The 21,172-nt window shown below is 47.1% G+C and overlaps 1 protein-coding gene across 3 annotated transcripts in view; it reads left to right on the forward strand.

Annotated features, from left to right (window-relative positions):
- The first annotated feature begins 2,922 nt into the window (after positions 1-2,922).
- The window catches only part of IQSEC2 (IQ motif and Sec7 domain ArfGEF 2), a 192,931-nt gene continuing 174,681 nt past the window's right edge, over positions 2,923-21,172 (forward strand). For 2 of the 3 annotated variants that reach the window (XM_066580614.1, XM_066580621.1), the window contains exons 1-2: positions 2,923-3,509; positions 19,832-19,897. In XM_066580614.1, coding sequence (XP_066436711.1) covers positions 3,028-3,509; positions 19,832-19,897 — 548 coding nt within the window. In that variant the 5' untranslated portion in view covers positions 2,923-3,027. The remainder of the gene's footprint in view (positions 3,510-19,831; positions 19,898-21,172) is intronic. The other variant, XM_066580615.1, reaches the window with a different exon arrangement.

Raw genomic sequence — 21,172 nt, forward strand, 5'->3', positions numbered from 1 at the left:
CTTTGAGACAGACCTTTTTGTCAAACAAACGGACTTGAATAGCCTATTAGTATATCAAAGTTGTCATCCTCGTACTATAATAGATTCACTCCCCTGGAGACAGATGCTCAGGGTGAGGCACATTAACAACAAGGAAATAATTGATTTACGGCTCACTCATATGTGCAAGAAGTTTTTGATAGAGGGTATCCTAGTTATTTGGTATTGGAGTCTGCACAAAGGGCTAAGAACATCAGACGTGAGTCTTTATTGGAGCCAACACGGAGGGTTGAAACTTCAAAACAAATACCATTCGTGCCTACTTTCGGTCCCGTTAGGAAACAGGTTGCGAGCATTCTGAGGAAAATCTGGCCTCTACTTAAATTGTCTAGCAACAAAAATGACAAATTTGTGACCCCACCGATGATTTCCTATAGGCGATATCCAAATTTGGGTGATAAACTTGCACATTCCTTGTTTGTGAAAAAAAGAGAGTCTAAGACAGTTCACTCTCTTTCCCCCACCTTCTGCTCCGACCTCTGTGTATTTGCGGAGCTGACAGCATACGCCCGCTCAGCTGATCGTGGGGGTACCGAGCGGTGGACCCCAGCCAATCAACTATTGATGACCTATCCTAAGAATAGGTCATCAGTAATATTAACCCTGGAAAACCCCCTTTAACAGGAATAATTTATTCAAATTAAGTGATAATTGAGCAAAGTGATGAATAGTTGTCCTTCTTTTGCAAATTTACAAATGATAAAGTTTGCAACTTGCATCATATCATTATCTACATATAAAGGTTACTACTTACATCACATCACTGGGTTGGCAGCATCATCTGACTTGTATAACAGCAGCCGGGAAGCTCACTTTTAATGGCACCAAGACAGAGAACCTTTCTCCGGGAAGCTAGACCTACAAGTGGTCTGAATGGCTTCTGTCTTAGCTCTGGAAAGTAGAACTTTTATACTATTTTAGCACAAAATATCTACTTTTCGATTTCCTAGTCCTGACACAGAAAAACTAACATATTGTGTGCAAACTTAATCTAAACATATAGCCAAATTTCATTATACAACCATGAATACTAATCCTCCTCCCAGATGCACAATACTTTGTCTGCAATCTTTATGTAAAGCGTACACAGCTGATCCTCCTCCCAAACACACGATAACATGACTCTTCCTTGTATGCTAACCTTCTCTTAAGACATACACATCTACACTTTATTATACAACCATAAATACCTCTTCCCAGACACTCCATAAGCATATACTGTAGCTCTTTGTCGAGAACAGAAGATAATTCAAAGTTCATGCATGGCTGAGAGTAACAAAATGGAGTCTGAGGGTGCCTTCACGTGAGCGTAAGTGTATTCACGTTCGCGAGAGGACATGATTGGTCATGAATGGAGCCCAATCACATCCTCTGGCGAGCGGATCGACGCTCCTTACTGAACTTTGTCCCGCTGCCGGCCAGTTCACATCGACGCAAAACACACCCGTACCATATTTGAACAGGCGGGGCAGTCTAATAATTAGTCACCAGTGTTAGTAATTAACACTGTGAAATTGTGCAGATTTTGTGCACAGCAGTGAAAATGCACCCAGAAAATAAACCAATGTGAGTGATTGCGTTGTAACTTATGGGTTTTAATGGTTGCGGTTCCGGTGGCTGAATTTCTGTGCACAAAACCGCCCACAAAATCGCTCCTGTGAAGGAACCCTAAACCACACACTCAGCATATTCCTGACACTTGTCCCTCTTTCCTGTTTCCAGCACATCAACTTCAAGAACTGATTACTTTCTGCTAAATCCCCCCATCCCTGCGACAGGCGCCATTGTCAACAGATACTCAATGTTATTTACTTCACCTGCAGGTGCTTTTAATATTATGGCTGATCTGTGTATATTATTCGATTTACCTTTTCACCAATGGCTTATGAAAACATACAGGACTGTGCAAAAGTTTTAGGCAGGTGTGGAAAAAGTGTTGCAAAGTAAGAAAGCTTCCACAGATAGAAGTGTTAATAGTTTTTTGGACAACTAAAAAGGCAAAGTGACTGAACAAAAGAGAAATGTGAATTACATCAATATTTGGCGCTATAATCCTACAAAATCTCTGACTGTGTGTATGTGTACCTAAAAGAATTCATACTGTTGTGAAGACAAGGGGCGCTCACACCAAATATTGATGGGATTTAGATTTTTCTTTCGGTCCGTCACTTTGTATTTTGTTAAGTGACCAAAAAACTGTTAACACTTCTATCTGTGGAAGCTTTCTTACTGTGCAGCATTTTTTCCCACACCTGCCTGTAGTTTGTGGGCCCAATGGGTTTGATAGGTGACAACCATTTGTCACATATCCTGGCATCTTCTACTGTTTACATCACTCAGCAGGGGGCGACAGTGAGCACAAAAATGAGTTCCAGCAATGGCAAAAAGTATCTGCGCTGCATCCTGAAGCATGATGGAAAGAAAGTTTGCAGTCCTATAGTTAATTAGCTACAGCGACCTATTTTTATTGTCTTTACGATGTAGCTGAGGGAAATGGATTGCAGTGAAGTGTGTTTGGACTTGCACTTCTGGCGGGCTGCTGTGTTTCCCATGATAATATTTGCATAGTGACAGTGTAAACATGAAGCATAAAGGCTGCAGTAGCCACGTGTTTCCCAAACTGGTCGTCCCGGCTCTGCTATTTATATTTATTTTTTGGGGGCAGTAAAGCATCATGGGAGTTGTAGTTCTCATCCGTCCCGCACCCCCACAGGTGTCACTTTTGACAGGTCGAAGGTGGGCGGCACTCGCTTGTTTCGCCTACACTTCACTGGATTGGACGGCTGGGTCCCGCCTCCAGTCGCTGATTGGCTGCCTGCGGAGAGTGACGCGCTTCTCCTCTGGCCCCCGGCTCCTCCCGGCTGTCAATGCGCAGTGACTCTGCAGCAGTCGCCGCGGTAGCATCGTGCGCTCCGCCCCCGGCACCATGCCCGGCCGCCCAACCTGAGCAAGCCCCGCAGCCGAGCTCCGTCATCCCACCCGGCGGCTATGGAAGGGGGAGCCGGCTCGGGCCCTAACCCCGGGGGGCAGGAGTCCCCGAACCGGGCCGTTGAGTATCTGCTGGAGCTCAATAACATCATCGAGAGCCAGCAGAAACTACTGGAGACCCAGCGGCGCCGCATCGAGGAGCTGGAGGTGCAGCTGGACCGGGTCAGCCAGGAGAACCGGGAGCTGAGGGACAACCAGGTCAGCCGGGTGGAGCAGCACCGCTCAGACTATAGAGAAGCCGTCGGAGGAGGAGGGTGCGGGGGCTACGGGCATCACCATCACCCGCAGCAGCACCATCACCACCATCCGCAGCACCACCACCGCGGGGAGACCCAAGCGGGCTACCAGGCAGCCTACTCCACGCCGCCGCACCACCACCGTGCCCGGGACACCCCGCGATCTAACCGGGCCACCTCCCGCAGCTCCAGCCCCGGAGCCGGGCACAGCACCACTAACAGCCCGGCCACCACCCTGCAGAGAAAGTGAGTAGATGCCAGCTGCAGGGGTGGCAAGCACATGGGGAGGAGGGTGGCACTAGGAAGGGGGCAGCTGCCCTGTGCAAAAACTGGCAAGAAGAGTGTGTTGCAGCATTAGGCAAGAACATCTGGATGGCATGACTCGGATGGCACTGCCTCTATTTGCCGATGGTGTGGAACAGTGGTGCCCAACCTGTAGACCTTCAGCAGTTGGCATACAGGGCATGCTGGGAATTGTAGTTTTTGCAACGATTAGTGGGCCCTGATAGCAGCTGGTTTGGGGAGGCCTGCTGGGGTCCAGATGGATTTTGTCCGCAAGTGCCATAGTATTGGCATCTACCTGCCCGCACTGCTTTCGTGGTGATGCCGTCAAGAAGGGCAGCTTCTCTCTTTCTGTCTACCTGTTTATATGCAGGCACGCTGGCATCTATAGGGGCAATTCACCAGTGCTGCACTGCAGAGCTGGTTGGTACTCCCAGATCAGACTGCCTCTTTGGAAGTCTGTTGGCATTTTCTGCAGCAGGGGAGGCTGTGGCAGAGCTCCGTGCAGATGTCCCTCACTGCTGACTTACAGTAGAGCGCTGGCAAGAGATAACATGGTATTATCTAGCCTTAAGTGGGTCAGATTGTAACGTTGTATCCTTAGGGTGATGGAGGAACTGACGGTTAGCGGTTTACAAGACTGGTGGAGGCACTTCTGTGGATTTGTATGGTCCCATGTTGGCGGTTGGGTACCAAGGGTGGGTATATGGTGGCTTTGGTATACTGTTGAGTCCAAGCTGTGTGCCTCCACTGCGTTCGTTACAAAACCTATAAAAGTCTGTGGGGCTATATCGCGTCGGAGGCATTTAAAGACCATTTATTGGCAAAAGTCTCAGGCTTGATGTCAATAACTGCCTTTATGTAATATGACATGTAGGTTAATATCGCATCTCTCGAGACCTCTGGAAGGTGCTGAATGTCATAGTTGACTCAAGTGATTCCATAGACGCCGGTGACGACTGTGGCTACTTTTTCACATGAGCTACTGAAGAGAAAAGTTGTGCAATACAATTATATGATTGACCGTGACACTGAAGCCATGCAGCGTTCTTCCACCGAGTCACCGGGCCTTAAATGGCCATCTGGTCCACTGTTGGGTGATATGACTGGTGGATGGTCAGTGTTGGTTTTATGGACGGCGGTTGTGGAGGAAGTGATGGTTACGTAATAACTCCTGTGCACTCATGAAATGCGTTGGGTTAACATGTTCTGAAGATGGTTTGGTGCCGTATAATAATATGAAGTTGGTCTATTGTCAGTGTGACGGAGCAGTGTTGGGTCTGGGTCCTGGTTAGAGTGGGTATACAATATGATTCTTGGTCGTGGCACAGTTGGTTGAGGTTTTAGATGTTGGATATGATACATTATTATTGGTCCGTTCCTGCTCCTGGTGACCATAGGACCAGCGACTCTCCCAAAAATGTCTTCTGTTTGGGTCTTTCAGCTTCTCGTCCTCTCCATCTATAGTAGTTGCTGAGGTCTCCTTTCCTTTGTACGGCTCTTCCAACTCATCTATGATGTGGTTCTTCTCAGGTTAGGTCTACAATACATGCATCGCTGCCGGCAGTGTTGTCTATGGGCAGATGGGCGTACGGAGGGCTTGTATTTGGTACAGAGCAGTGACTGTATCTTATAACTATTTCAGGTACCCGCTTTGCTGCCAAGTTGAAGCATCATGAGTTTTGCGCACTGACAAGTGGTAAACAGATCGCTTACTCTGAGTCAGTCTGGTGGGGGAGCTGTACAGCTGTTATGATGGGGGTGTAATCTGCAAGAATGGTAGGGGCCTGAGCGAGTAAATGCCCCCGTGTTGGCATGAGAGTGACAAGTGTCACGTCTATATGACAGGACAGTAGTAGTATGATGGAATAATTGCTTCATCAATGTATTTGACCCTTTTCTGAGAAAGCTTGTTTAATAGGGTATTCCCATCTCGGCACGTTATCCCCCATCTAGATAGATCGTCGATCGGTGGGGTCCAACCACTTGAATCCTCACCAATCCTGAAATATCATCCCTGGCAATTTTGGCAACAATGGCCACGTCTGTGTGCCACCGCTCTAGTCACTTACTGCTGGTGACAGTTCTTAAAGTGGTTGTAAACTATTGATAGAATATCCTTAGGATAAATTGTTGATGGTCTGCCTCCCGGGACTCCTGCTGATTAGCTGTTGGTATTCCTGTTGAAGAGAATGGGAACTTTGAGTGTAATACCAAGCCTGGCCACTACAGTGGGAACGGAGCTGTCTACTTCCTGCGGAAATTGGCTCAGTGCATAAGCACATTGGTCTGGCAAACTGCTAATCGGCGGGAATCCTGGGTGGCAGATCATCAACAATCTATTAATGATGCCCTGAGGATAGGTCATCAATAGTTTTTACAAGTGGACAACCCCTTTTAAGGACCGTCATTAGATGTGCAGAGGTAGGACCTTGTCTCGGTCTTCTGCATGGGGCAGCTTCAGGCTTTCTTTGTAATATGGAGTCATTTAAGGGTCTATATTGTAGAGCGTCGCTCTAGAGCCTAATGATGATTAGGGATACGGATCCGTGTAGCGGTCGCTGAGAAGCCTTTCGGTGATGCATGTTTGTGGACTTCTTATGAATTTAAAGGGGTATTTCGGGCATTTCTATTGATGACCTATCCTCAGGATAGGTCAATAGTTGATCTGTGGGGATTCGCAGCTCTGGATCCCCACAGATCATTGAATCCTCCAGCGTGCCGTAATTGCAACGGGTCCGGACAGCCGCATCAGTGGTCAGTGCCAGAAGTGTAATAAAAGGCATCGATCTCATTGACTACAGTGGGAGTGAAGCTGTCTATTACACTTTCAGCCATGACCACAGAGCGGGCCGAGGATCAGATGATCTATGGACATCCTGAGAGGCGGGCCCCCGACTATCACCAATTGCTAATCTAACCTGAGGGTATGTCCTCAATAGTAAACATGGAGTACCCTCTTCAGTGTTCTATCTGTTCCTTACTAATGTACTTTTATGCAAACTCCACGTACATTAACATAAAACAACGCTGTATTAGCAAGCGGCACGGATCTCCATCATGGCGTTGTTCTTTGCTGGATCTCTCCTGCAACTCAGCTGTATGGCATTCGCTTCCTAAGACTGGATGCTAAATGAGTTTTCTAGGATTCAAATGTTTCCTTAGGTCATCGATATCACATGATGATCTGTGATTTGACTTTGACATCGTTGTATGCCGGTTACAGTGCTGTACTTTGCACAGTGGCAGTGCCTGGTATTGCAGCTCAATCCCATTCACTAGTCGAACTGAGCTTCTTGAAAGGCAATGTAACCCATGAACAGAGCACCTTGTCCCCTTTAAACAGTTGAACCTCAAGTGATCGGCTATCAGCCGCTTATAAGGAGGAGTTCACATTCAGCGGGGAATTGCGAGTTTTTTAAATACGGAAACACGTCGGATGCATGAAAATAAATTAAATGAGTGAAATACAGGCCAGATTACTCTGACCTATATTGGACTTGCCCAAGGCCTCCTTCACACAGGCGTATGCGCAATTGCGCATGCCTCTGCGCAATGTTCTTGTGCTATGAGAGGTCTTTTTTTTCTGTGCGCCTGTCAGCGCATTTCACTATCTGCGCCCTCAGGGCATGTTCATGTGTATGTGGCGGACAAACATTCCCCGATGTAAATGGCTGTTTAGTCTGAGTTCCAGATGTGTTATGTTTCCAGAATAATACGTGCACATTTGCGCACCCCTATAGACTTATGGGGACGTATTCTGCATGTTTTTTTTTCTTTGCATGCAGGAAATGCTCGCAAAATACAAAAGTGTGTACGAGCCCATTGAAACCAATGGGTTCTATTCTTTGTGTATTTCGTGCAAAGGAGTCCTAAGTTATTAGCCTTTTATAAGCCTCCCGCATGTGGAATCCCACCCGTTCGTGTATCCAGAAATTACAAAGGTAATTTTTCCCGCCACGTATGTTGGTGAGCAGTATGACATCACTTGGGAGTCTCTCCTGATTCTTGAACCTGTCCCTGGGTTGTTCACTACTGAGTTCTTCCAGCCCGCATTCGGCTGATCTGGCCACAAATTGCGCACCTTGTGTGTGAGATGTGACGTAGAAGTAGCGGAGGATTCCGGTCGATTTCATGGGTCCATCATGTGTCTGCCGGGAGAGGAGGTGGTCTTGGAAAAACCACAGAAGTTGTGCAGCACCACAAGACATCCATCGCGGAGGACATCTGTGATGTCTTACAATGCTGCCAATGCCGCCCTTTTTCCTGCTGCATGTGCGGTTGACCCATGACCCAGATGGGATCCTCAGCGACTCTAACGCCACATCTCACAAACGAGGACCAGGGACTTGATTTACAAGAACACAGGACCTAGTGAGAGCTGCTGATTAAGGTAAGGGGAGTAGTATGAATATGCTGGGGCACAGTCAGCTCATCTGTGCCTTAGTTGCGTACATGGTGGGAAAATTTAGCATCATGATTTCTAGAGAACATAAACCTACTAAAGTATAAAAAAAAACTTCTCAAGATGCCCTAATCACATATAGTATGGCGGTGATGGTAGTATAGGTGCCAAAATCCTGGTGACAGGTTCCCTTACTCCTATTTCTTATCAGGAGTAGGTGTGCGGTGCTGCGGGAATCGATGGCGGTTGGGTCTTTGTAGCGGCTGGAAGTTACTTCTCATCCGCAGCTCCATTTTATGAGATGCAGTTTTTTTGTTTTTTTTTAATTACTTTTATTTTTTACATTTTTCTTGCACAGAACGCATTTGGCATTCTATTTGTAATGCAGAAAACACCCCGACTCTCTCCGCAGCCAAAGGCTTGTACTCTGGGCACGAGGCATGCGTGTGTTGTGAGGGAGGTACAAGGCGAAGTGACCAGTTCTCCCGAACCCGGTGTATGTAATCTGCAACAGGTTCTCTCTCTGAAATGGGGATTTCATTTGCAATTAAAGCGACCCTCTGGTTTTGAGATAAAATTCTGCCCCGGATAGGAGGGGATATTGGTCTTCCCTGCCGCCTCTCCAGTCCACCAGTTCTAGGCCCCCTTTTCAGTTGTCCACGATGGCTGCAGCAGTTCAAGACTTTTTAAGTTTTTTTTTTTTTTCCTCTAATTCCTAATAATTTTCTAATCTTCCTAATGAACTGCTCTGATTGGCTAGTGCTGATCACATGAGCAGCTCTGGCAAATATGAGAGCAGGTGTAGTGTATTAGTAGTCTAGCCCTAGCAATGTACTGGGGGGATTAGGTAGCCTGAAGACTGTTGGCCATCTTGGATGACTGAAAGGGCGTTCTGGAACTGATGGATCAGAGGCCTGATGGTATTACCCCTCCCCATCTAGTCACGGGGCAGAATTTTGTCCTGAAACTGGGCCACGTTAGTTAATTATTAAAGTGTTATTCCCATTGCTTCTTTTAATGGCTGAGATGGGAAAACCCGGCGACTCTTCCATCCACTTGTTGGAGAGCCGAGTGCTTGGTGCAGCTCTAGTTCCGTAACGCTCGCTGAAGTTAATGGGCGCTACCGAAACAGTAAAGCGGACTGTACTGCGCTGTTTCCGTAGCTCTCAATCACTTCAATGAGAACTTGGCTCTCTCCATGGGTTCCTTCTGGGTAGCCTTGGCAGCTGTTTCCATCATGGCTATGAAAAGCTGATGGGGAATATCCCTTTAATGGCTGTTGCTTAGCAAGAGCGGCTACAAGGGACTGATGCCGTGGCCAGTAACCTGTAGCGGACTGGCCAATCCCTCTTTGCTGAAAAAGGACAGATGAGGTCAACCGCCGACACAGAAAACTTTACACCGGCAGCGGTCTAATGTTGATGGGATCGTGGCTGGGGAGGATCGTTCTTCAACGCGGTATTCAAATTTACATTTACTCAATAAGGCTGGTTTCACACTTGCATTCACGATTTTGCTGCAAGAAAATCGTGTCTTCGTCTCCGTTATTTTTGAGCGTCAGCGCTGCGTGTTTTTTTTTTTTTGAATAATCTCGCATTACATCCCTGCCGCCCGCGATAAAATCACACATTTTTTTTTCACAAAAGTCAATAGGACTTTCTAATGTTCAAATCGCGTCGCAACGCGCGTTCGTTGCGATGCGATAAAAAGAAGGCTTTATAGCAAACATGGGAGATAAAAAAATCACATATCGCAAAAAAAGATAGAACATGCCGCAAATGGTTCTCTTAACATAAAAACATCGCAGATGGCAAGAAAACCATTGACTATCGTTGGTTACATAATCTGCTGTCTTACTGACTAACGCAGCAGGCGAAAATCAAGCGTTTTTTTTTCCTCGCCCATGCGGAGCCAGCCTAATCCAGTTTTTCAGACATTAAATAGATTCCACTGTTTGGAGCAAGTCGTCTTATCCACCCCATTACCACTTGTACCCTGTAAAGAGCAGTGGCCCTTTAAACCTCCTTCCTAGTGCCGAGTTCCCGTTGCCGGCTGTCGGTGAGCTCCGGGAGGTATTGCTCACTGCTGCGTAGAGCGATACATGACGACATACTGTACCCGTCTCGTGTGGTGCCAGCACTGTCACATGGCAGATCTCTGCAGCTGATGGGCATGAGTGTATGCCCCTCACAATGAGTAATTGTTACTCGCGTCACCGTTTTATACGTGTCGCTCTCTGGCTTCAGTGAACATATTTTATGCCCCGTGGTCTATCCTGCGGAGAATCTGTCAAGTGGCTTCTTTACTAAATGGGGGGGAAAATGCCATTAATTGTGCCGAACTGACATGAGATGTGCTGCGGCTGATTCGTGGTGATGTTGCAGTCTTCGCACGCATAACGGGCGCTTTCAGAAGTTTTATACTTTGCGTTTCACTACATTTTTCTAATGTTAGTTCTTGTATGACATCGCTGGGTTAGACTGTTCTGAACGGCCTAATGAACTTCAGCAATCGGTGTCAGTAAGCTGCTACCAAGCCAAGTTATATTACGGGATGTATTACGAAAACAAGGCTTGGTGAGAACATGTGCTGTAAGAATACAGCAGAAGTGCAGTCACCGGTGAATGGCCAAAGATAGAACCTGCTGCAATCAAAAAAACGGATTTTGTATTTGTGCATCGCACAAAACATGCGTGAGAATATTGTGTGAATGCGGCCTTTTAGGCCTCATGTCCACGGGGAAAATAAGAATTAAAATCTGCAGCGGATTTTAACTCTTCTCCCGCGCGCGGATCCGCACCCCATAGGGATGCATTGACCACCCACGGGGTAGATACATACCCGCGGATCGTCAATAAAAGGGATTTTAAAAAAAATGGAGCATGAAAAAATCTGGACCATGCTCCATTTTCATGCGGGTCTCCTAAAATAGGAATTTAAAAGAATTTACTCACCCGCAGCGGACCGAGAAGGTCTTCTCTTCCTCACGGCCGCATCTCCCTTGCTTCGGCTCGGCGGATGTGCCCGGCGCATGCGCGCGGCACGTCGACGACGTGCCGGCGACGTGCCGCCGGCGTGAGGAATTCATCCGCCGGCCGAAAAAGAAGATCCGGCCGTGAAGAAGAGCAGAGCGTCCCCGCCCGCTACGGATAGGTAAATTCTTATAAATTCTTATTTTCAGCGCTCATGTCCGCGGGGCAGGAGGGACCCGCTGCAGATTCTACATGTAGAATCCGTAGCGGGCCCGATTTTCCCCGTGGACATGAGGCCTTAAGCAATTTTTTTCTTTCTCGCGTGCGAGTTCTGTCCGATACTGAGATGGTCAGATTTCGCACGGGAAAAGAACACCATTTGAAAGGAAAGGGTTAACCCGCACAAGCGCTATTTTTTTCGGACGTATAGTCCAAGTTAGAAAAATTGCTGCGTGTCCCAAGTTTTGTTTGTATTGGGATATTTTTTTTATCTACGGTAGCGTTAAATTCCCAATCGTGTGCGGGCGTTTGCATAAAATGTTTGAGCGTTTTTAACATCCGTTACTATACGGGCCACATGATAAAAAGAATCAGGAGGTGCAGAGCTGAGAAAGACGCACGTGAAAATGGCGAGGGGAAGCTGCCCGTTTTTTACTGACTAACATCGCACTTGCCTGCGCGAATACAGCATAAGGCTACATTCACACGGGCGAGTGCGATATCAGGCTGATAAACCCGCCCAGGTTATCGCGCTCGGCAACGTGCGTTTTCCCCGAAGAGATGAAGCGCTTTTCATACAAAAACACCTTGCATCGCGTCCCTGAAATTCCGGTTCTACAGCACTTGTTTCACGCGCGTCAGAGGATCGGCAAGTGTTTCCTGTTTTCAAGGACTTTTATTAGGAAAGCCCCCAATGGGTAACTGGGTGCTGTGCTGTAGGAGGTCTGAGCCCCTCGGCAGCAAGCCTGTATAATTGAGGGGGCCATCTATAGATGCTGGCCATCTATGTGAATGGCTGACCATGTAACACATGGACAGGACCGGCCTTAGGGTTGTGCGACGTTAATCACCGCTGCAGCGTTCAGGGGGTGCCGACGTGCTGATAATGGAGGCGAGAGGTGATGTGGAAGCAGAAGATACTTGATGGAGAGATGATATTGGGGAATGGAAATGATACCGGATGGGGGCAGATGATACTTTGGGGGTGAAATTATACTGGATAGAGAATTTTTATTTTTTTTATTGGGGGGGGGGGGGGGGGGAGAGAAAGACAGGTAGATGATACTAACAGGAGGTGAGATGTTATTGGGTGGAGTGCTAATACCTGGTGTGAGATGTGTAGGTCTGTAAAGGAGCAGTACATAAAGAACTATAGGAAATGGGAAAACGTCTTGCAAAATAGCTTTTTTTAATTTTTTGAGACAAATTAAAAAAAAAAAAATCTTGTTTGCTATAGTGACATTATATTTAAAAGAGTTCACCAGGACTTCTACAATTGGTGACCTATTCTCAGGATCAACTTCTCAGGCCTATTTTCAGTGTGGGCAGTGCTGGAAGCAGGTAGTGCTGTCCATCTTGCAGTGGCCTGGTTTGGTACTGCAGGCACAGCTCCCATTGAATTCATTTCTCAAGCTAGACCATCAATAGTAAAGGACCCAGAGAACTCCTTTAATTTTCGTCCTTCTGTAATAATTGTGTAGGAAGTGGTGGTAAGAGGAGCCTAAATAACTTTTGCAAAGGGGCCATCTCTGCTTTTGGACAGGATAAGGGGGATCCGGCAGATGAAAAGGGGCTTTTGTTGTAACACATTCGCATACACTATGGTATGTTTATAGGAATGGTTTCACAATTCTCATAGAACGGGCTTCTTTGCAGTAAAAGCAGTAATAAATGATGGTTAAATAGATTGCTACCAGATAAGCTGGTGCTGTCGATCACTAATGCCCCCGCTGCACCAGCAGATGAACGTGTGACCGTCCCCTCTGTCAGCCTTCAGAAGAAATGTCATGTATCTTTTCTGAGACTTTCCCTGGAAGGTGGTTACATAACGTGCGCCGCATCCCTTCACCGCCACATCTGACAGCTGCCTGTCAGTCTCTTCTCATGGTTTCCTGCATCCCGCCTCGTATTGCCTCCATCATGGCTAATCCTATGTGACGTCTCCTCCCCAGACTGCGGTACATGGATATCTGGGACTACAGGCAGCGGCCGGCTCTGTCAGTGCGGGGTACGTAGATGGAAGCGCTCGGTGTTTGCATTTTATATGGCCGTAAATATGTGAGAATGAAATGCATTGGAATACATTTATGTCGTTACTGCAGGCTGCTTTATGTACGGTTTTCACAGATGAGATTTTTTTTCTTAACTTTTTTCTGTGGAAAAAAGCTTGCTGTCCCCATGAAAATGCTTCCTACTGTGCTGTGGTAGATCAGTGTTGTCATAGGGCCCTTGTTTGGTTCCAAATTGCCCTTGACATCAATATCCACATACTAGCGAGGTGGAAGAGTCGTGGCAGCATGTGGATGGTGATTTTATGTCCTACGACAATGCTGAACTACCACAACTATTGGGACTCATTTATCATGTGCCAAAATTGTCTTTAAGGTCAGACGTTTGGTTCAAGTGCTGAAAATTGTGACTTTCTGATGGTCTACGACGACCCACTGGAACCACCACCGATCTTGAGAACGGGGGTCCCCACATAAATGAAGCTGCAGTCGCATCTGTGTATCACCACTTCATTAATGTCAGTGGGATTACCTGAAATTTGCAGCGCTCGGCAGTCTCCAGCGATGTCATTGAAGTGAATGGATCAGTTGCTCGTGCTTGACTGCCACTTCATTCATGCCAGGGACCTTTAGGACCCCAGTTCTTGAGATATGTGGCAATCCTGGCAGTCAGACATGTCACTTCTTCATGCAAATTCCCCACAGAGATTTGCCATTGAACTTTGGCTAAATCAGCCTGCAGCTCCATGCCCAATTACCCTGTTTTCTGGAAAATAAGACCTACCTAAAAAAAAATAAGCCCAACCCTGCTTTTTTCAGGATTTTTGGGGAGGCTTGAAATATAAGCCCTAACCTAAAAAAAAAAATCCGTAGCTGCATTACATTAAAGAATACTTACCTAGCAGGCTCGGTCCAGGTCCTCCTGCTGCTGTCCGGAGGATGAATTATGATGATCTCCCCACAGATCATAATAATTCATAAATCCCGCCTCCAGGAAGCAGCGGTCAAAGAACCAATCAATGCGCTCGATGAAGCAATCGGTCATCACATTGTGGAGGCGGGATTTATGAATTGGCCAATTAATGCTGCAGCTTAGCGCGTCAGAGCTCCGGAGAGTGGCGGGAGGGACCTGGATTGAGCCTGCTAGGTAAGTATAAGACGACCTAGCGCCTCTTTTGGGGAAAAAAATTATATAAGACAGGCTCTTATTTTCGGGGAAACGTATCTGCAAAGCCATGATGGAAATCAGCAACTCTGCTGCCCATTTCTGCCGTAGTTTTTAAAGGTGGAATTTAGGCTGAAAAATCTACATCCGATTCCGCTGTCTAAACATGGCTTTAGTAAATAAGCACTATTGAGTCTTTGGGATGGATGAGCAGAGGAGATATCAACTTCAGAGGGTGGAACTTGTGTCATCTAAGTTGCATCCGGCTTTAAAGAACATTGCTCGTACAAAACCTTTTTAACGATGAATGTATGATCTCTGGGGGTCTGACTATTGGGACTACCATTGATTTCTAAAGGGGGGGGGGTCCCAAGTCTATTCTGTCTCTGGAAGTGATGGTCCCATATACAAACTGCGGAACCATTTAGTGCCTACAGGGCCGATAGATGAAGCAAATGATAGTGCTTTATCTCCATCAGTTCTATAGACCATCAATGGAGCTGCCCTGCGTTTGGATGATCAGCACGCGGTTCAAACTCCTCTGTAATATGGGCTCGGCCCCCATTCTAGTGATTATGCTGGTCCTAGCCGGCAGACCCAAACATCATACATTTATTACCCATCTTGTGAATTGGTGGTGTGTTTTTTTTCTTTAACTTTTTTTTTTTTTGTGTGTGGGCCTTCCCCTTCTGAGTGCCGCGTATTATAGGCCTACTTATGGCGTACTTTCAAAACCACGGAATGAGGTGAACTACTTCTGTAACGCGGCTATAACATTACTGTAAAATCAGCAAACGGTTAACACTACAATCATACGCTATTTCAAGTGCCGTGAAATTATATTGTGCGGGCTTTAATTGGCTTTTAAAGATGTTTTTCCTGAAGTCTGCTGCCACGCGAAGTACGGTTTTATTGCAGGGTGCCCTTGACTGTTTAGTCTCCTACAAGGATATGATTAAAGCTTTACCAACGGTGAGCCAAATTGCGGTCGCCCGGCGATGTGCTGTTGGATTTTGGGAGTTTATCCAAACTTTGTGGCCAATGATCAACCTTCAAGGCGACGACTACTTTTTTTTTTTTTTTTTTTTCAGGTGATGCTTGTGAAAGATTTGCTTGAAAGGACCTGGGGACCTAACATCTGATTGTTTGGGAAGTGGATGTAAAGACTGTAAATGGAAACTTAAAGCAACTTTAACCCCGCTTCCGCTTGAAAATGGAGTGGGTGAGCAGACGCTGGCAAATGACATCACCAGCCGTGCCCACCCACTGCATTCACATCTAATTACAGGCATCAGCACAGTCTCAGATTACAGCTTCCCCCATATTGCCGCTGGGGAGATGCGGGTTTGTATTAGCGGCTTTTAAGTAGATGAAGCTTAAAGGGAACCGGTCAGCGCCATTTGAAATCCTCTCTCCCCGAAAGGATGTCGGAGCCGGTGGTAAAAATCAGGTTCCTCGGATGCTTAATCGTTTGTAAAGCGTTACAGAATATGTAAGGAAATTGAAGAGGTCTTGCAACTTATTGGGGCACAAGGTCCCTATATTTGGTCACCTGGGGTTCCTGCACTGAACCAGATCTGAAGGCCGTTCACAAAGTGCCGTTCTGGTGGATCCTGCTAGACCGTGTAATTATATGGCCATCATTCATTTGTAAAGTGGCACAGGGCTTCCTCTAATGATAACAGGGGGGACTTCTATTCGCAAAGGGGCATCTTCCTGGGAAAGCCCCTTTTTAAAAGAATATTCCTATCTTGGACTTTAATAGTATATCCACAGGATATGCCATAAAAGTCTGATAATGGGGGTTCTAGAGGTGGGAATCGCACCGATCTCAAGAACGGGGCTCTATCATTCTTGCTTTGACTATATGTGATGGCCAGGAGTTACAGAAACGGACAAGCGCGCTGCCTGCGCAGTTCCCAGAAGAGGATGGGAGTTCGGAAACTACGTAGCACAGTAAGCTAAGCTGTTACTGCAACCCTCGAGTTCTGGAAACAGTGCAGCTCGCTGTGCCGCGTTCTTCCCGTAACTGCAGAAACAGTGTAGTACATCCTGCTTGGCTGTTTCCGTACTTTTAGCCGACGCGGCTGTAGAGTACAGAGCAGTATTCTCATTTTGGCCAAGATGGGAATACTACTTTAGGGTATATTCACATGGTGGAATTTTGCTGCGGATTTGATGTGGAATCCATGGCAAATCCATGCCTCGTTACTTGCAGTTCATGCCTTTGTGTAAATAACAGATTTTTGATTTTTTTTTTGCGGTTTTCAAATCCAGAAAAAAACTAACTTGATGCGGATTCCATGATGGTTATTCCCCACGCATTAAATTGGGCTAAATCCACGTTCAGATTCATGGGTTTACATGTCAATGGGCGCAGCAGAAATCTGTGACTTATACTGCCTTCACATTGGCGATTGCGATTTTGCTCATGACGGGTCCGAGTGTCAGCAGTGCCTTTTCTTGCAAAAAAATCGCTGCTGCTTGCAATTTTCTTGCACGTTTTTCTCGCAATAGACAATAGAAGTTTCTAATGTTAAAAATGCATCGCACGAAAATCGCAAGTTTGTACGTTGCGATGTGATAAAAAGGACACTCCATAGGGAAACATGGGAGATTTGTAAAAAATGTATTTATTTTCTTTTTTTAACTCCACATCGCAAATGGGAATGAAACTATTGAAAGCCAGTGGTGAGCCGGCTATCGCCACGTATGGCAGCGATGGTGTCCTGTGCGGGACAGGCTATCTCGCACACTGGGATTTGTGTTAGTTTTTTGTTTGTTTGTTTTTGTTTTAAATTTCCCGCTCTGTGTCATAGCAGCGTTGCATATGTAATGTATTACGTATGGACAGCATTGAATATGCCACCCGGAGAAACAATAGGGCTGTACGCACACGTATTATACACAATGTAGTTACGCTAAAATGAATGGATCCATGAAAATCAATGTACTTTCAGGTAATACGCAGTGATATCACGCTCGTGGGAATGAGCCCTTAGTTGCTGATTTCTGGCGCCATTTTAGACGCAGAATCCGCTAGGTAAAATCTGCATCGGACTCCGCTGTGTGAACTTACCGTTAGCTTCAGTATTTATGGCCCTGACGACCTTTATGTAGACCAATTAAGACCTCAAGCTGATTATCAGCAGCGAATGTGCGTATAAACTCATTTAGCCGATAATTGCCCGATGTAAACATGGCCGCCTATCACTCACCAAGCAAAAAAACGCTGGTTTGTCGCACAGATCTCTTCTGCGTGCAAAACAAAACGGTGATTGTCGTCAGCGCATCGTTCGGCGTGAACAGGGACGAGCCAGTGCTGATGATGAAACGGTGTACGTCCGAATGGAGACGCTAACAATCATCGGGTCACATACAGTACTGATGATGGCGCCATGTATGGGGATGTAAACCAGTGACTGACTTGTCGCTCGCTGCTGATTACCCCTTTAGGCTTCCTTTTAAGTAGGTCGGACCTTCACTCTCCCTTTTTTGACTCATCAGTGACCCTTACAGTGACTCACAGATGACACTCGCTTACGATGCATTCCGCATATTGTTTCCGGCCCCCAGTCACCGCCTCGTGTAGGCGAGACGACCTACATCGTAACAGTCATTCAGTCAGAAAAAAAATGACCCATCTGTACGCGGTTTCAGTAATGACACGAGTGAATCAAACGCTGCGCCCCTCCCCAGCCATTGTCCCCTCGGACCCCCCTCCGCCTGTCCCTCTCGCCCTCCATTACTACACGCCTCCACACGCTTCCTCTGATTTGATGTCCCGTCAGCCGTAACCTATCACTAAATTCACTCGCCATCCCACGCAGACTTCCTTCACTCCCAACCAAGCACTTTGCTAGTGAGACATTCACAATCGGAGCTGACAGAGCCCGCCGTGGAAAAGCTATCCAGGTGCCACATTTGACTGTCATGGCAACCAGCACTGCGGGGACGTAATTAGCAACCAGTTAGATACCGCGGAAATGGTAAAATAAAGAACAGAAAGCCTTCCGCCTGCAAGAGGTTAAATTATTGAAAGCAAGCCGATCTTGCGTTTATGTACGCGGCAACCCTAATCTGCTGCCGGCGACGCGGTTACAGGATGCCGGATCGGCGCCGAGGTTCATACAGTGGGGTCTCGGTGTTAGGGGGGGACATCGCCCACTCGTCAGTAACTACGTGGGTTTGGAATTTGTACCTGAGCAATGGGCATAACGGGCCTTGCTTATCATAACGGTGTAAGGGTAAGACTGTTATTGTTGCCCATAGCAACTCATCGCGCAGCTTTCGTTTTACCCCAGCCATTCCGAAATGAAAGCTGATCTCTGATTGCCTTGGACAGCAAAAACATTCTTGGGCCCGCGGCACGTGAACGCATTTGAATTGCGGAATCTGCGGACGATCCGCTGTATTCTGAACACATTAAAATAATAGAACATTCGCATATCTGCTCATATGAGCGGATAACAATAGCGATTTCTGTGACCGGAAATAAAATCGCAGCATGATCTATTTTTCTGCGGTCTCTGCATTGGACGGCTTCCGTCGAAGTCCATGGAAGCTGTCCAACCTGCGGCCTATCCGCAATTGACATTGCGGATAGGCTGTGTGTACCTGCGTCATCGGAGTGGAGGCGGGATTTATGAATTGGCCTATCAATGCCACGGCTCAGCCAATTCATAAATCCCACCTCCAGTTTGAAGAATCAATCACGGCGCTTGCATTGGTTCATCAAGCGCTGCATTGATTGGCTAAGCAGCGCTGGATGAACCAATCAGAGCCATCGCTTCCTGGAGGTGCGATTTTTGAAACCCACAACCAGGAAGGGATCATCTATGGGCGAACGATGACTGCAAGGCGCACGGCAGAGCTCCGGAGAGCAGCGGAAGGACCCGGACTGAGCCTGCTAGGTAAGTATTCCCTTTCTCCACCCCACCCCCCCGGGAATGCAGCTAGGGCTTATTTTAGGGGTAGGGCTTAACCTTATGATAAAATTGTGCAAGTTTATCACTGGCAACAGCGAAGCACTACGCAATTTTTCACAAGAAAAATGCATCACCAACGCTACAAAATTGCTGGAACACAGCTGCGATATCGCCGCATTTTTGTAGCACCGATATCGCGGTCGCCCGTGTGAAAGAGTCCTTAGATGACCGGTTTGCACCTTTGCATGGATGTTTTAGTTTTTAACTGTATTTTGTCATTTCCTTGTATGGCATCTTTTTCCGATGGCGTCTCCTAGATGCCAGCGGGCGTGAGTAAGGTGTACGTGACGGCCTTGCATCGTCTTGTCGCTACGTTTCCAGACCGGACCCTATTAGCACAACCAGAAAATAGCTGGAGATATGCAGCACTCTATAAACTTGCACAGGAAACATGCTGATGGGCGACTGCCATTAATGACCGCCGTTACATTGACTATAGGGTTGTCGCCATCCCTGAATGATATATCTGTATTGTTACATCCATCCCCGCTACTGCTGTGTCACCGTGTTTCTGTCTTTTTGTTTTAGTTGTGGTGTTGTATCCATGTACCAGGAGGCTCAGGATGAACAGTGTTCTATGTCCCTTCTGGATAGGTGAGTGCTGAGGTGCATGGCATTGTGGGAGGAATGAAGGGAATGTCGGGGATCCCATTACTTATGGCATGCTAATAGGTCCATGTGGGGTAGGTTTTTTTCCCAACGCAGATTTTCGCATGTGAAATGTGGCCCTTATTCTGCACACTTATTGTGGATTAAACCACCACTACATTGAAGGGGGGGAAATTCACAGTAAAAATCTGCGACAGAAATTCACACGTTTTGAGTATCTCAAAATCCGCAGCGCAGATCAGTTGGCGTGCAGGAAATTTCTGCAGCATATGGATGAGATTTATGAATCTCGCCTGCTGATGTAACCTTCAGCATTTCCATCCTGTGTTGCCCTACCCCAGTGATGGCGAACCTTTTGGAGACCGAGCGCCCAAACTGCAACCCAAAGCCCACTTATTTATCGCAAAGTGCCAACATGTCAGGGGGCGGGGCTGATCACAACATATGATTTTATTTTTTAAACCTCCGCTGTTATAAAAAGGACAGGATGCAGAAAGGTTGCAGAATTGGCCAAGGAAATTTCTGCTTAGGACATTCTGTAGCATTTCCGCCTCGTGTAAACATACCTCAGCAGTAATAGTGACACCCCCCCCCCCCCACTCCTTCCCCACAGCAGCCCCAGCGGTAATAGTGACACCAACACGCGCGCGCATACACACAGCGGTCCCAGTAGTAATAGTGACATCCCACAGCGGTCCCAAGTAATAATAGTGCCACCTGAGACCCATATGCTTACCACCTCCTCCTCGTGGAAGCGCAGCTGCTCCTCTGCTCGGCGCTGCTAGCAGCACTGATCCCAGGTGCACACTGTGACGTCAGTGTGGGCCGCTGGACGCCGCGTCCCCTGCTCTCGTGGAACCTAAGAGGAGATGTCAGAATAGGGGGGGAGGAGGAGGATCCCGGCTGCACACTGATGTCAGTGTGCGTCAGGAACAGTGCAGCTGAGTGAATACCGGCAGGGGAGCCGCGGCTCCTGCCGGTTTTCACTAATGTGGTGAGCGGCTGACGGCGGCGCGTGCCAGCAGGCAGGGCTCTGCATGCCGCCTCTGGCACATATGCCGTAGGTTTGCCGCCACTGCCCTACCCTTATGCCACTCGCACACATCGTTTTCAAACACCCTGAACAGTGTTTTTATCGTGTTTAGAAAATTGCAGCATTCAAACGCTCGTCTGAGAAGCCCCATTCAAATCAATGGAGGCGGTTTACAGCGTTTCAAACACTGCCCTAAATGCTGCAAAAAAAGGTATGTGGGAGTGGCC

The sequence above is a fragment of the Eleutherodactylus coqui genome, chromosome 10, assembly GCF_035609145.1.
Source record: "Eleutherodactylus coqui strain aEleCoq1 chromosome 10, aEleCoq1.hap1, whole genome shotgun sequence".
NCBI classification, from domain to species: Eukaryota; Metazoa; Chordata; class Amphibia; order Anura; family Eleutherodactylidae; genus Eleutherodactylus; species Eleutherodactylus coqui.